The following is a 16,752-nucleotide window of genomic DNA, read 5'->3' as shown; positions in this document are numbered from 1 at the left end:
ATTTGTTGTACATCATTTTTAAGTGGTCTCAATTTATTTTCAGTGCTGTATAATAACAAGATATACAGATATACAGAAATGCCTGATAACCTGATAAGACATCGCCCCAAGATCCTGCTTTTGGATCCTTCCCTTGGTCTTGGTGTGACAGCTAGGTGGTTGCTAAGTGCTTGTGTTGTTGCCAAGGTGATGATTAAGTGGTTCCAACAGTGTTCCAAAGTGGATGCTTTGGTATCGCTGGTGTGTGCAATGCAAATATAACTGATTGGACACATTAATTTAGATCAAATTGTAGTAAATGAACAGCAGATTCAATGCAATGCATTGTATTTGTTTGTTATAACTATAAACAGACAAGAACAACACATGGTAAAAGACAATGTGTGTGTGTGTGTGTGTGTGTACTAGCATGCATTGCATGTGTTTATAAGGGAGCATGTGGTGGTCAGTGTTGCATGGTTAAACAGGGCAGAGTCCACTCTGACCAGCAGTGCAAAAGCAAAACATGAGCCTCAGGGACATTTATACACACACACACATCACACACACACACCGGCTGAAATGAACTCCATGACCATGACTGTGTGCTGAATTGAGCCATATTGAGATGATTTGCTCTGTTGGGTTGTTAGGCAGTAAAGGGAATTGCTTCTACCCAGTAAAAACAATTCAGCTTTTGCTTGTAACTGGTTTCAGGTAGTTTATGCTGGTAAGCTAGCTGGTTAAACTGGTAGACCAGCTAAGCTTTAACTGGTAGACCAGCCTGGCCAAGCTGGTATCCTTGGTAGACCAGTTTAAGAGGCTACTGGGTCATAATAGTCAACTAGCTTGGTCATGCTAGTCAACAAGCGAAGTCATAGTCAAGTTGTTAAGGCTGGAAGACGAGCTAAACCACCAAACTAATCATGTGACGAAGTTTTGTCTCAGTGGATGGCTGAAGTTGTAAGTTGTGAGCTGTTATCTTGTGAGTAAGTCGGAACACTGGTGAGCATACCTCTGGCAAGTTGACATGAATTATGGGAGTTATGGGGAGTTGAGGGCTGACATTCCATTTTTGTACACCATAAAAGTCATTAGACATTACCACCCACAGTGGACAGTGCAGTGCAGTGCAGTGGGTGGTAATGATTGTGAGCGGCCGTGTCTAGCTTGAATTGTCCATGCAAACAGATAAACTCTTACAACCCTTACAGAAATCAAGCATATTCAAATTTAATGCAGAAGATAAACCACCCATTCTTTAGCTCCAATTGAATGTTGCAATAAAAAAAATAATAAAAAAAGAACTCTTTCCAGTACATTGCAAAAACATTTTATGATGATTAGACCAATAGAAATAGACAAATTTCCAAGGTTTCATTAATAAATGTATAAAATAAAGCATGGTTTTAACATTAAGACTTGAACTTGTCTAATCCTTAACCCACGTTTTTGTGGTTATGTTCCAGAGCGGACCATCATCTCCAGCATGCGTCCGGTTCCAGGCACAGGCCGGATGGAGTGGATCATTCCTCTGGTGGTGGTGTCTGCTCTCACCTTCCTCTGCCTCGTCCTGCTGCTGGCTGTACTCGTCTACTGGAGGTAAGCGAGAGAATGAGAGTGAGTGATGGACAGCTGCACTCATTCTTCCAGACACAGCCTACTGTAGACGCTTTCTGATTCACTGACACCTGACTGAATCAGTGCTCACTCATCTACTCAGCCAACGATTCAGTGATTCGCTTGATCTGCACTGATTTGCTTGATCTGCTTGATCTGCTGTTGTGGGCCTGGACAAGCTTTACTGAATATGGGGAATATTACCATATTTTTTGGACAATAAGAAGTAGTTAAAATCCTTTATTTTCCAAAAAATCTGCAGTGCGCCTTATAATCTGGTGCTTCTTATGTATGAATTCTTCCAGTCAAGTATTAAGAAGCAGTAAAGCCCCTCTGCTGAAGTACAGCGTTATAAGGCTTTGTTGTCAGTGAAGTTTCCCCAGCACTAAGGCTGGAGCAACAGCATTAGCATTAGCCACTAACCACAGTGCTAGCTCTTTCACCGTTCAGAGGTGAGTATATCAGACTGTAGTCTATCTGCATGTTTGCCGTGTTAAAAGAAGCTACATGGGGTGAACCGCTAGCTGATTGCACCCTGGGTTACTGGAACACTCAGTCTACTGGGTTCCTCAGTCTAGTGATATCAGTTAGCGGCTAATGCAAATGCTAATACTGCTGCCAGAAATCTGTGTAGATGAATATCAAGTGCACGTTTGACTTTGAAAGAAAAAGTTTTTTTTAACAAGTATAGTTTTGTTTGCTTAGACGCGCCCCCAGCGTTCCCATTAGGAGGGAAACAAGTGCGTCTTATGTATTAAAATAGACCAGAAAATAGTATTTTTGGTTTTGGCAGTGGTCAATGGTGAAAAATGGCTGAAATTAGGCATCTTACTTTAAAAGAAACACAGCAGTACTTTGACCACATCAATATACAGGTGTTCATACGTATCTTTTGTTTTGTAGATTTCTTAAATGGTCATTCAGACTAGTCAAAAAGCATCGGATTAATTTAACCCCAATTGCATCTCAGCCAGCTTAGCTTAGACAAAAAAATAATAATAATAATAATAATAATTCACTTCAGCCTTGTAATGTGAACATAGCAATTATTCAGTAAATCGCTGAATCAGTTCACTTTTAGTGTCTTTTTGCCTTTGTATTGCTATTGCTTTTTAGGTTTAGCCCCAGTCCCAATCCCCCAAGTATGTGTGTGTGTGTGTGCTCCTGTATTTTCAGGTTTAAGTACTTGTAATTCATCACCTGGAGGTTGTTGGCATCTTTACGGACCCTGAGGGCAGAGTGAGCGCAGGGTGTACGCGTGTGTGTGTGTGTGTGTGTGTAAAGTGTGTGTGTCTGTGTGAAAACATGTGTGACGACCTGTGTGTGACAGTAAGCAAGATGGAGAGGGGCTGTGGCCTCCCCTGGAGGCGCTGCCATGGTGAAGGTAGTGTCATGGAAACAGTTTCCGAGGTCTTGTTGTGGTGTCCTCACCTCAGGCTGGGTGAAAGGGGCTCCTAAGTAGATTTACGGAGAGAGAGATGGATGGAGGGAGTAAGAGAGAGAGAAAGAGACGACATTATTTTCCCGAGTTCAATACCTCTCTCCATCTGTCTTTCTTTCTTTCTCTTCATCTTGTAAGCGTCTTCTGTTTTCCTCAGATTTTTTTTTAGGATTGTCTTTTTTATATTTATGTCAGAATTTTGGTTTTCCTGATCATATTGCTTAGGGAGTGCTGTCTCAGGCAGATATGCAAATGACTACAGGTGTGGTCTGATTACAGGTGTGGTCTTTTCCCTTTGTCCTGTAAAAAAAGACTCCTGGAGACTACTTTTGGGTAGTATACCTCCTGGTGAGAGATCTTTAGAATTAGATTAATTGGATAATTTGTCAATAAGTGTAGTTTATCAAACATATCGAATTTCGACTTTTTTCTTATCCCATATTTAATTTGCACGCTTGCCAACAGTTATATTAACAATGAAGATAAGTGAGCCAGTCCTTGTGACAGCCACAGAGCCAATAATGCCTCCACCACCATGTTGTGCCAATCCATAGTATTTTGTTTAAAGCAGTTAAACTGACAGAAGAAGAATTTCTGAGTGGAGAAGGGATCAAATATTGTGTTGTTTAATGGTACCAGTGTGCTGGAACGACCATCCCTGCTAGGCCTAAAATATATTCATTCTAAAAACTGGGGTGTCTGTCACTTTTCACAGGAGTTTTTTGTACTTAAGTCACATGTACAGCCTCTAAAAGAGGATCCGGCTCAGATTTACTGAAGGCGAGTGGCTGGTGGAGCAATGGGGACTTCAGAAGGGAAGATCGGAAACTCAGAGCTCAGTAGGTCATTCACTCATAGTAAAACCAGAGTGTGTAGTTCAACTGAGCACTCTCTCTCTCTCTCTCTCTCTCGCTCTCTCTCTGACTGAACATAACCTGGATTCGGATTCATCCGCTCTGAAAGGAGACCGCATCACACCCGGCCAGTTTAAAATGATTCTTCCGCATGCTCGGTGCCCTAAATCCCGCAAAACTAAAAACTTACAGACATTAGCTTTAACAGATATATGAGCATATTATTTGGATTTGGAAATGTATTTTTTTTTTAGATTATTCAGCCAAGATATACAATTTTATCGTCAGAAGACTACAGATCAGTTCAGGCTTATTGTCTGAAGATTCTTTCTTTATATTTCAGCCCAAACTACATGCAGATTTCAGGCTTATTTTCATAGAATTTAAAAAATTTTACATATAAGTATTTTAGTAAATGAGAACTGTCTCTAAAGCAGACGCCACAGCCTTTATTCTTTTTCGATGATGCCGACCCCGTATTGTATCCCACCCCCACATTATAGCTAGATTCCACACAGTCAGACAGAGGCTCTGTTGCATGAATGAAAGGCTGTTTTTCAGGCCTCTTTGTCTGGTCTGCATCTGTTTTCTGGAACTTTCTCCCCTTTTCACTGCCGAGTCAGTCTCCCAGGAGCTGCTAGCCTGTTCTCTAGCTGCGGATGTGTTTAGCAAACAGCCCTGGCTGCAGAAAATCAGTCTGTCCCCTGCCTGTGCCCTGGGTCACCAGTGCCCATCTGCTCCCCTTCACCACCACGCTCCTGTGGACCACAGGGGGCAGCAGAGTGTTGCATTAGCATCAGTGTCTTTGGGGGGGGAGGTGTTTTGTGGACGTTTCTATTGGTCTTTTCATCATTACATTTTGGCATCATACATTTTTTCCAATATACTCCCCAATTTACACGGCCAATTACCCAACCCACTCATTAGGACTCATTAGCCCTATCACTAGTGATGCTCCAACACCAGGAAAGTGAAAACTAGCACTAGCAACTAGCATCACTGCTTGGAGGAAAGCGCAGCGACTCGGTTACTCGATACATCAGCTCACAGACGCAGCCTTGTGCTGATCGACATCACCTTTTAGAGTGATGTGAGGAGAGAGAGCGCCATCTACTGTACCCACCCAGAGAGAGAGCAAGACCAGTTGTGCTCTCTCAGGGCTCCGGCAGCCGATGGCAAGCTACATGAACAGGATTCAAACCGGCAATCTCATTTCTGTCACTTTTAAATGCATGCACACACTCAGTCCTGGCCTCAGGGGGCAGTGCAGAGCAGCAGAGGGGCTGCAGGAGTGTGTAGGTAGTAAAGGGGTGAGATTAGCCTGGTCACCACACTTCACACACTCTAACACACACACACACACACACACACTAACCGCTCCCAGCTACTGGATACATTACATAACCTCCTGACCTCTCACACACTTGACTGTGTGTGTGTGTGTGTGTTTGCACTTGTGTGTATAAGTGTGTGTATGTGTTTGTATATGTGTGTTTAAAGACAGTACAGTGGATGAGCCGTCACTTCCTCTGACTGTCTTTACTCAGGGAACAGCTCTGACTGATAAAAAACGATTTATCAATCTCTTTCTTTCTTTCTTTTCTCTCTCTCTTCTCTCTCTCTCTCTCTCTCTCTCTCTCTTTGCACGCTTGGCAACAGTTGTATTATCACTTCAATATAATTGAGCCAGTACTTGTGGCAGCTATAGAGTCCCAAAGACAATGATGCCCCCACCACCATGTTTAACAGATAGCATGCAATTCACTTTACCTGTCAGTGTTTTTACTGTAGTGGCAGATTAGTGTGTGTATATATAATGATGTATCATAGTTTAAATGTATAGTAAAATGGCAGTAACGGCAGCAGACTTGATTAAAGCACTCAGGACCCCCCCTGGCTCTCCTTCATTGGCTGAAATTCATCCATGAAAGCAGGTCCAGCAGAATCCGCAGGGAGCCAGAGCTGGAGGTAATTAGCACATAGAAGTCTGAAGCGGTTAAACAGAACCCCGAGCGCTAAGAGATTTGCTTAAGAACTGTAAAGGAAAACGGACCCCTCGAAAGGTCCTGCCAGGATGCAGAACAGTTTATGAATCGTTTCCAGAGCAAAGGTCAATTGCGCCGAACTAATCCGCGCTCTTTTAGCTCCGTGCGAAGACAGTGGTGCCGCAGAGAGGCTGAAGCAGAAGCGGCACGGATTACATAAGAGCTGCTGCTATAAACACTGAATCTGTGCATTAGAGAACCGCCGCTACGCTCTCAACACACACACATAAGGAACACGTCAGCGGACAGCCAGACTCTGACAGCTGGACTCTGAATGGAGCGTCTGAAGGCTTTTAAGAGCCCAACCTTGTCCATCAGCTCGTGCTGGAGTCCCCAGACGTGTACACACAGGAGATAAAAGGAGAGAAAGATGGGAGTGTGAATACAGAAGGACTGTACTGTACATGGAGTTGTATTGTATATAAGTTCATCGTGCAATGCTATTCTGAAGGAGGTTACCAAGATAAATAAATGCTTAAAATTAAAACTGATATGGAGAATATATATATTGAGTAATGCTAGTGTGTAACGCATGTCTCAGCATGAGTTGTAGAGGTTCCTAATGGTGTTCTGCAATAATCCATTCCTGCAGTTTTTACAGTAGGGGTGGAATGTTGATGGTATGCCCAATAGCATCCCATACATTTTCAATTAAAGATAGGTCTGGCAAGGCAAGCTCCTGAGATGGCAGCAGTATGTGGACGAGCTGTCAGGGCCAGACAGGAAGGAGACTGGTGCAGATACAATAAAATAACTTTTATTAAAGTTATAGAGTAAACAGGGGTAGTCAACAGAAACAGGGTCAATACCAAAAATGCACAGTGTAGAGAAACCATACCATAAACGGAGGACAGTCCAGAGTTCATACACGGAAAGGCAATATCACAGGTTAGGCAAAAATCCAAAGTACAATAAACAGTCCAGGTCATACACGGTAATCCAACACAAGGGAGCAGGCAAAAATCAAAGTCGGTAGAAAACAAAAACAGGATCATACACGGAAAATAGCAAGGGCAAGAGAAACGCTTTGTATTGTAGGATTTACCAAACAGATACTCGGCGAGGTGTGAGTGTGAGCATGGTCCTTAAATACTCTGAGTAATCAGTACTCGGGGCTTCCTGGTGGCGTCATGTGACGTGACATGTGATCGGGAGTGTGTGTTGTGTCATGGAGTGGTGCGTTCTGGGTATTGTAGTTGTTACTGTGAGAATCGCAGATAGAGCTGGATGTGGGAGACACAGACGTGCTTTCAGCACCAGACATGACAGTACCCTCCCCCTGAGGGACCGGAGCGGAGGCAGAACGGGGCCGACCCCGGCGACGACCACCCGGCGGACAGGGAGTACCGGCGGGAGGTGCAGGTGTCGGAGCGGAGGTGCCAGACAGACGGGGCTCACCAGAGCGAGAAACCCGACGAGTTGGAGCAGAGGAGGTCGGAGGACGCTTGGGACGTCCACGGGGCCTAGGAGCAGGCTTACCAGGAAAACGAGCATGAAACTCCACGAGCAAGGCAGGGTCCAGCACGTCTTTGGCAGCCACCCAACAACGCTCCTCCGGACCATACCCCTCCCAATCGATAAGGTATTGGAGTACACCCCCACGTCTGCGTGAATCCAGCACCTCCCGGACAGAATACGTGGACGACCCCTCCCCCTCCACAGCCGCGGGTGGAACATCAGCCGGTGCAGCGTCAGCGAGCGGACCCGGGACCATAGGCTTGAGGAGAGATACATGGAAAGAATTATTAACACGATACTGAGGGGGTAGCTCCACCTTGTAAGTAACTTCATTAATACGTGACAAAATCTTAAGAGGACCAATAAACTTAGGCAGGAGCTTTCTACAACTACCCTCAAACCTAAAGTCCCGGGTAGAGAGCCACACCCGATCTCCTGGTTGGTAGTCTGGGTTGTCACCACGGTGCTTGTCAGCACGCTCCTTGTACACGCGCAGTACCTCAGAGACTTTACGATGCGTGTCTTCCCACACCTGCTCACTGCGCTTCATCCATTCATCCACAGCCGGCACATCAGTGGACACCGCTGTCCAAGGAGCTAGAGGAGGCTGAAAACCCAGAACACACTGAAAGGGGGTGAGGCCAGAGGTAGTGTTAACTAGGGAGTTTTGTGCTATTTCAGCCCAGACGAGGTATTGTGACCAATCAGTGGGATGTTTGAAGCAGTATGTGCGGAGGAATTTCCCGAGTTCCTGATTAACCCTCTCACATTGACCGTTACATGTAGGGTGGAACCCAGAAGTGAGACTGACATGTACACCGAGATGTTCAAAAAATGCCTTCCACACACGAGAAGTAAATTGAGGACCACGGTCAGACAAAATATCTTCGGGGATACCAAAGTGTCTAAATACATGCATATAAATAGCTTGAGCAGTTTGGAAGGCAGTAGGCAGAGCTGGGAATGGAATAAATTTAACCCCTCTAGAGAAACGATCAACAATAGTGAGAACTGTAGTATAACCCTCAGATACAGGCAGATCAGTAACAAAATCAACCGCTATATGCGACCAAGGTCTCTCAGGTACAGGGAGAGGTAGTAGCTTACCGGCTGGAAGGGTTTTAGGCGTTTTACATTGCGCACAGACAGAGCAGGAGGTAACGAAAGAGTGAACATCAGCACGCATAGAATCCCACCAGTAACGGGCAGAGAGTAATTGTAACGTGCGTGTGACACCAGGATGACCAGAGGTTAAAGCGGAATGAGCCCAGGTGATGAGCCTGTCTCGAAACTGAACGGGTACGAACGTTTTACCCTGAGGACAGTCCTCAGAATTGGGCTGATTAGCGTTACTTTGGCGAATCTGATCGTCTAACTCCCATTGAATGGTTGCGATCTGAACAGAGGGAGGAAGAATGCGTTCAGCCTCCTGGGGCTGGGATGCGCTGTCCACAGTGCTGTAAACCCTGGACAGCGCATCAGCTTTAGTATTACGGTTTCCCGGACGGAACGAGATCGAGAAGTTAAATCTAGAGAAAAAAAGAGACCAACGTGCTTGTCTCGGATTAAGTCGTTTAGCCGTGCGGAGGTATTCCAAATTCTTGTGATCAGTATACACAGTGAACGGGTGAACGGACCCCTCCAGCCAGTGACGCCATTCTTCTAGAGCTAATTTCACAGCAAGAAGTTCCCTATCCCCTATCCCATAGTTACGCTCCGCAGGGGAAAGCTTGCGTGAGAAGAAGGCTACAGGAAACAATTTGGGTGGCGACCCACTACGCTGAGAGAGAACCGCGCCAACACCCGATTCGGAAGCGTCCACTTCCACTACGAAGGGAAACTCGGGATTAGGGTGCCTAAGTACAGGGGCTGAAGTGAACGCAGCTTTCAGCTCACTGAAAGCGCGATCTGCTTCGGTTGACCACTTCAGGATTTTAGCAGCCCCCTTAGTGAGAGCAGTCAGGGGCGCAGCAATGGAGCTAAAGTTACGGATGAACCGCCTATAAAAATTAGCGAAGCCAAGGAATCGCTGGAGTTCTTTAATGGTCTGGGGCACTGGCCAATTAGTAACGGCAGTTACTTTCTCATCGTCCATAAGGACACCGGAGGAACTGATAACGTAGCCGAGAAATGTGACCCTTTGAGTGTGGAACTCACATTTCTCGGCTTTGGCAAACAGACTATGTTCTCTCAGGCGTTGGAGAACTTGGCGGACATGCTGAATGTGTGTGGGGAAATCTGGTGAATAGATAAGGATATCGTCTATAAAAAGGACAACAGAGTGATTAATGAGATCGCGAAATATGTCATTCATAAACGACTGGAATATAGCTGGGGCGTTAGCGAGACCGTAGCTCATGACCAGGTATTCATAGTGGCCGTTGGTGGTGGAAAACGCCGTTTTCCATTCGTCACCTTCCCTGATGCGAACGAGATTATAAGCGCTACGGAGATCGAGTTTGGTGAAGTACACGGCATTACGTAACTGTTCGAGAGCTGCTGGGATTAACGGGAGCGGGTAAGCGAACTTTTTAGTAATGTCGTTTAAGCCTCTGTAATCTATGCAGGGTCTCAAACCCCCATCCTTCTTCTTCACGAAGAAGAAACCTGAACCAACTGGGGATTTGGATGGGCGAATGAAACCCTGCGCAAGAGCTTCACTAACATACTCTTCCATAGCCTTCTCCTCATCACGAGACAATGGGTACACACGAGCTTTGGGCAGTACAGAACCCTCTATTAAATCAATAGAGCAATCATAGGGGCGATGCGGAGGTAACTCAGTAGCTTTAGCTTTACTAAACACATCAGAAAAATCATAGTACTCGGAGGGAATATCAGGGGTATCTACAGAATTAGGGCTTTCGACAGAAGTAGATTGCAAAGAGAGTGAAATTAAAGATAAACAGTTCTCACGACAGAAAGGAGACCAGGCAGTGATGTCTCCCAGGCTCCATGAAATGACGGGGTCGTGTGTCTTTAGCCATGGCGCTCCCAAAACCAGTGGATGTTCTGTGCGTGGGAGCACATAGAGAGAGAGCTGTTCCACATGTAGAGCGCTGGCTTGAAGGGTGAGAGGAAGAGTCTGCAGGGTCACAGGTTTGGAGCGTACAGTCTCTCCATCGATGGCATGGATGGAGATCGACTTGGGGAGAACTTTCGTGGGTATGGCGTGCTCCTCCACCAAATCCAGGCTGATAAAGTTCCCCTCCGACCCAGAATCTACAAGCGCTGAGACACAAAAAACATCCGTTGGAGTGGTAATAATAACAGGCAACACGAAACATTTTTCTTTAAGTTTAGAAACAGGGGTACATACCACGTTAGCGCGTGGAGTACTCTCCACGCGCTGTCCCTGAGCAGACGCTTGAGCAGAATTGGGCCGGAGTTCACAGTTAGCCCTTAGATGATCTGGACCACCACAATAGAGGCACAGGTGAAGGCGTATGCGACGCTGCCTCTCAGCGACGGATAGTCTGGATCGTGTGATGTCCATGGGCTCAGGGCTGGGTGCAGGCGCAAATTCCGGAACTGGATTCCCGGACTGGAGTAGTGCAGGGCGAACCGCAGGAGTGTGGCTAACAGCTTTGGGCTTACGGGAAAGGAGCTGATCCAGACGGATAGACAGAGCGATCAGCTGATCCAGGGTGAGTGAGTCGTCCTTGCATGCAAGTTCTCTTTGAATCTCAGGGTTAAGTCCGTGTCGAAACATGGAGATGAGAGCAGGGTCGTTCCAACCGCTGCTAGCAGCTAACGTACGGAACTCCAGAGCAAAGGCTGCCACAGATAGTTCACCTTGCTTCAAGGTAATCAGAAGCTCTCCACTAGATTGCCCATAGCGTGTATGATCAAAAACGCTGCGAAAAATAGACAAAAAAGTGTCGTAGCTGGATTCAGAAATGTTCTCCCAAATAGCTGTAGCCCAGTCCAAAGCCTTGCCAGACAGTCGAGAAATTATAAACCCGATTTTAGCTTTATCAGAAGCAGGAGGTGAGTTGCTAAAAAACACGGAGCACTGGAGCAGAAACCCATTACATTTCTCAGTGTTTCCGTCATAGACTTCGGGTTTACACACAGCGAAAAAGGGAGTAGTGGTTTTGTTAGGGCTGGCTACAGGACTAACCACTGGGCTAGGGTTCTGGGTGGACAAACCCCGGAGGTGACTCATAATCTCGGCTAGCTGCTGCTGTTGGTTAACCTGGTGGCGTGCTAGCTCGTCAACAGCTTGGGTCACACCAGCGAGCGTTTGCTGGTGCTGACCTAAAAGCCGACCCTGGTTAGCCAAACCAGACTTAATAGACTCTGTATCCGCAGTCTCTGTCATTACGGCCGAGTATCTTGTCAGGGCCAGACAGGAAGGAGACTGGTGCAGATACAATAAAATAACTTTTATTAAAGTTATAGAGTAAACAGGGGTAGTCAACAGAAACAGGGTCAATACCAAAAATGCACAGTGTAGAGAAACCATACCATAAACGGAGGACAGTCCAGAGTTCATACACGGAAAGGCAATATCACAGGTTAGGCAAAAATCCAAAGTACAATAAACAGTCCAGGTCATACACGGTAATCCAACACAAGGGAGCAGGCAAAAATCAAAGTCGGTAGAAAACAAAAACAGGATCATACACGGAAAATAGCAAGGGCAAGAGAAACGCTTTGTATTGTAGGATTTACCAAACAGATACTCGGCGAGGTGTGAGTGTGAGCATGGTCCTTAAATACTCTGAGTAATCAGTACTCGGGGCTTCCTGGTGGCGTCATGTGACGTGACATGTGATCGGGAGTGTGTGTTGTGTCATGGAGTGGTGCGTTCTGGGTATTGTAGTTGTTACTGTGAGAATCGCAGATAGAGCTGGATGTGGGAGACACAGACGTGCTTTCAGCACCAGACATGACACGAGCATTGTCCTGTTGAAACAGAAAAGATGTTGAAACCAGGCCACTGGTTGTAGGACCTTAATAAAGGTCTCATTCCATCGTTTTTTCATTCATTTTAAAATGTGTAGTTGTGGTCTCTAGTATGAGTGAATGAATGCCCTATGAGCTCAGGTGATCCGGTAAAACGCTGTTTTAGCCCTGTGGAGGAGTGGGGGAAAAGAAACGACAGGATTTCTGCTTTTGCTCATGAATATTCATACATGCAAACATATCGCCTCTGTTTGGTTAACAGCACTGCAACACCAGGGGGCAGTGAGACGGACAACAGTTACAAACGTTTTAAAATAAACATTTTTACACTAATAACAGTCTTTGCAATGTCATATGTTACTTGTGTACAACATGTGTACAACGTGAAATCCACTGGAGATCCTATGTAAACCTGTTTAGACACACATAGGTGGGTAGTCCAGGTCCAAAAAAATGTGGATGTATTTTTACTTGTAACTAGTGTAAACAGAACTGTTCTAAACATACACCTACCTATCTCAATTGTACTTCGCTGCTGGTGTTCCATAGACAAACTCTAATTATTTGTTCATTATCTCTGAATTAATGGGCCTGGCTGCCTAGCTGGCTGCCAAGGTGACAGAGGCCATGAATTCACAAGTTCATCTAGACATGGTATTTTACATAATTAATAACTTTTCAATGATATTACATTTTTTTGAGCTGCACTAGTACATATAGGTAGCGTATTTCTGGAGTTTTCTAGGGTGCAGGTGCCTTTAATCAGACCAAACCTTGTATCTTCAACCAGGCCTCGGGGCCTCTTGCACATACCGTGGTTATTGGAAACAGATGTGCTGAAGCTGTAGTTATCAATCCAGATGTGTGACGACATGCAGTATATGGGGCAGAATAAATTATATCCTTTGAGATCATTGGTTAATAATTAAGCCATTAATAAAGTATTAATATAATATTATAGTGTAAGAAATCAGTGTGTGTGAAATCAAATCTGTCATTTTTAGCCGATAACATGAAGAATTGTTCTGTCGGCAGGGTGTGTTTGTTTGTTTTGGGTGTGTGTGAGTGTATATGTGTGTGTGTGTGTGTGTGTGTCAGGCAGCAGGTGTGTTGGGGGTGGAGAAGGTGGAATGTTAGCTGAAGTTAATCCTATTGAACGCTCTTCAGTCCACCCCTCTGTCACCTCCCCGCTCTGGCTAATCACCTCACACTTCACGGCCCCTTCTCCAGTCAGCCGAGGGCCGGCCTGCGCCTCGGGGCCCGAGTCAGGACGGAGTGAGGACCTGATCACGGGTCAGCGTTTGTAGCTTTGACCTGAGCCGCCGAGTGGAATTAAAATCCGTGTGACACCGTGGAGAACCCGACCTTGATCCCCCCTCCTCTTCCTTCTGCCTCGCTCTTTCTCTCTCTCTCTCTCTCTCTCTCTCTCTATTTGAATTTAATTAATAGTAATACCTTGTGAACCACCTATGATACCATACTAACTGCAAACCTAGTGTGACCTAGTGACCAATAAAAAAACATCATGCAACAACACTGCACAGAACCTGTCTATAGTACCCTTATCCTCATACAACAACAACAACATAATAACAACACCATAGTAACCACCTAAACCATGATACAATGATACAAATACTCCTAAAAGTAACACCCACCTTTCCCCATCTCCCTCTCTATTTTAATTTATTTAATAATAACCACCTATGATATAATAACTTCCATCCTAGTGTGAGCTAGGACCAGTAAAGGCTTCAGCCATTACTCTCCTGCCCGACAACACCCTGGCAACCACCTGAAATACAATACTGTCACTGTCTAGAATCTCTAGCAACATAGAAATCTTCTGGATAACAGAGCAACCACTTATCTCTTGTCCGTTCACTCAAAGGCAACACGCTAAGACTTTGGCCATCACTCTCCTGCCCGACAACACCCTGGCAACCACCTGGAATGCCATACTAACTGTCTAGCAAACACTATGAACATAGCAATCTTTGGGATACCAGAACAACCACTTATTTCTTGTCCAATCACTATCAATCTTAGCAATCTTTGGGATACCAAAGCAACCACTTATCTCTTGTCCAATCACTATCAATCTTAGGTATACCACTAAGACCTTTGTCATCACTCTCCTGCCCAGCAACACCCTGGCAACCACCTGGAATACCATACTAACTGTCTAGCAACATAGCAATCTTTTGGTATACCAGAGCAACCTCTTATCTCCACAAAATCATTTATACGACAACACCATAGCCAGCACTACGAACTTGTAACACCTTGCAAAACCCAAACCTGATCCCTCCTTCTACTCATCCTACTCCTCCCCTCTGTCCTCCTCCTCCTCCTCCTCCTCCTCCTCCTTCTCCTCCCCCTGCTCTGCCTCTTCTTCTCTTTCTCGCTCAGTCTGTCTCTCTCTCTCTCTCTCTCTCTCTCACGGTTTCTCTCTCGCCCAGTCACACAAATGTAGCATGCTGAGGCACTCTCCTGACCAGCAACACCCTGGCAACCACCTGGAATGCCAAACTAACTGTTTAGCAAACACTATGAACATAGCAATCTTTGGGATACCTGAACAACCACTTATCTCTTGTCCAATCACTACCAATCTTAGGTATACCACTAAGACCTTGGCCAAAACACTGTCACTGTCTAGCAACTCTAGCAACATAACAATCTTTTGGTATACCAGAGCAACCACTAATCTCCACAAAATCAATCATATGACCACACCATTGCCAGCACTACGAACTTGTAACACCTTGCAAAACTCAACCCTGATCCCTCCTTCTACTCCTCCCCTCCGACCTCCTCCTCCTTCTCCTCCTCCCCCCTGCTCTGCCTCTCCTTCTCTTTCTCGCCCAGTCTCTCTCTCTCACTGTTTCTCTCTCGCCCAATCACTCAAAGGCAGCATGCAGAGGCTTCTGTCATCGTCCTCCCGCTCTGCTCCCCAGATCCCTCGTTCTTTTGGAGGATGAATAGCTTGTGTTCTCTCCTGTGTGTGAAGTACAGGTAGGACGAGGAACATCTGAACGTCTCTCTCTCTCTCTCTCCCTCTCTCTCTCTTTCTCTCAATTCTCTCTCTCTCTCTCTCTTTCTATCTCCTGCCTTGATTTCTGTCCTCCCCCTCTCTTCTATATTCCGATGGGACTTATCAGTGCTGTTTTGTTTCTGTGGAAGGAGTCAAAAGAGTCAGAAAAAAGGAAAAAAAGAAAAAAAAAGACAGAAAAAAAGTCTGCCCCTCTCCTGCCTTTGGAACCGGATCTGATTCGCCTTGACACTCTCGTTATTCCTCCGCTGAGAGACGCCTCACTTCTTACTTGGGTTCGGCCGCCAAAGTCACGGCTCTCGCCGGGCTTTCATGCCGCCGTGTTCTGTTTGTTTTAGGAAAGGCTTTCTGCAGATAAAACACTTCCACACTTGCTTTGTAAGTGTGTGTGTGTGTGTGTGTGTGTGTTGAGTCAGCGTGGCTGTGTTTGCTTTTGCTGTATGGATACGGGTGTAAAGTTCACTTTGATCCTGCCCCTTTGAGTCTGCAGTGCACCAGCTGTATACAGTCTGCTCAACTCTTATGCTAATCCCCACTGTAGCCCGGCATCAATTAGATGAGTTACTCACTCATATGTTACAGTGTGGCTCTCCTGCAATACTGACGACTGTAGCATATGTGATATTTGTGCAGACTTATGTAACTCACAATAACTCATATAACATTTGTTTACACTTGTATGCAACTCTTAATAGTATAATGTATATAGTATAATTTGCACACACTTGTACATAACTCACAATAGCATGCAAAGCATTTGTACAAATGGTCTTAATAGCATATAAAAGAACTTGTACACTTACTTGCAATGACAATAGGTAACATTTACTCAATCTTATGTAACCCACCATTGCATCTGTAACATTTACACACTAATATTTGACATTTGTGCAGACTTACATAACTTATAATAACACATATAACATTTGTAAACACTTGTATGCAACTCTTAATAGTATGTCTAACTGGCCTCCTGGCCTGTGTAGTAAAACCACTACAGATGATTCAGAATGCAGCAGCACGTCTGGTCTTCAACCAACCAAAACGTGCACATGTCACTCCGCTGCTCATTGAGCTCCACTGGCTACCGGTTGATGCTCGCATCAAATACAAAGTGCTTACAATCGCCTACAAGGTGATGACAGTACAGGCTCCTTCCTACCTGCACTCGCTCCTGAAGGCTTACGCTACCTCCCGGCAGCTGCGCTCCTCCAATGAACGTCGCCTCGCTTTGCCAAACACTCACACAAAGCAATCCAGACTGTTCTCATACAGAGTTCCCCAATGGTGGAACAAACTACCTTCCACTACCAGATCAGGAGAATCTCTCGCTATCTTTAAGAGACTCCTGAAGACAGAGCTCTTCAAAGAGCACTTACTCTCCTAACA

General features: G+C 45.4%; 1 protein-coding gene across 1 annotated transcript in view; it reads left to right on the top strand.

The window, feature by feature from the left end:
- Nucleotides 1–16,752, top strand: part of ptprga (protein tyrosine phosphatase receptor type Ga) — a 445,965-nt gene that overhangs the window by 386,637 nt on the left and 42,576 nt on the right. Inside the window, exon 14 of the mRNA XM_022682776.2 lies at nt 1,449–1,581. Coding sequence (XP_022538497.1) covers nt 1,449–1,581 — 133 coding nt within the window. The remainder of the gene's footprint in view (nt 1–1,448; nt 1,582–16,752) is intronic.

The sequence above is a fragment of the Astyanax mexicanus genome, chromosome 24 (assembly GCF_023375975.1).
Source record: "Astyanax mexicanus isolate ESR-SI-001 chromosome 24, AstMex3_surface, whole genome shotgun sequence".
In the NCBI taxonomy this organism is placed as follows: Eukaryota; Metazoa; Chordata; class Actinopteri; order Characiformes; family Acestrorhamphidae; genus Astyanax; species Astyanax mexicanus.
Note: the sequence above shows the minus strand (reverse complement) of the source record. Positions and strands in the feature narration are given on the sequence as shown.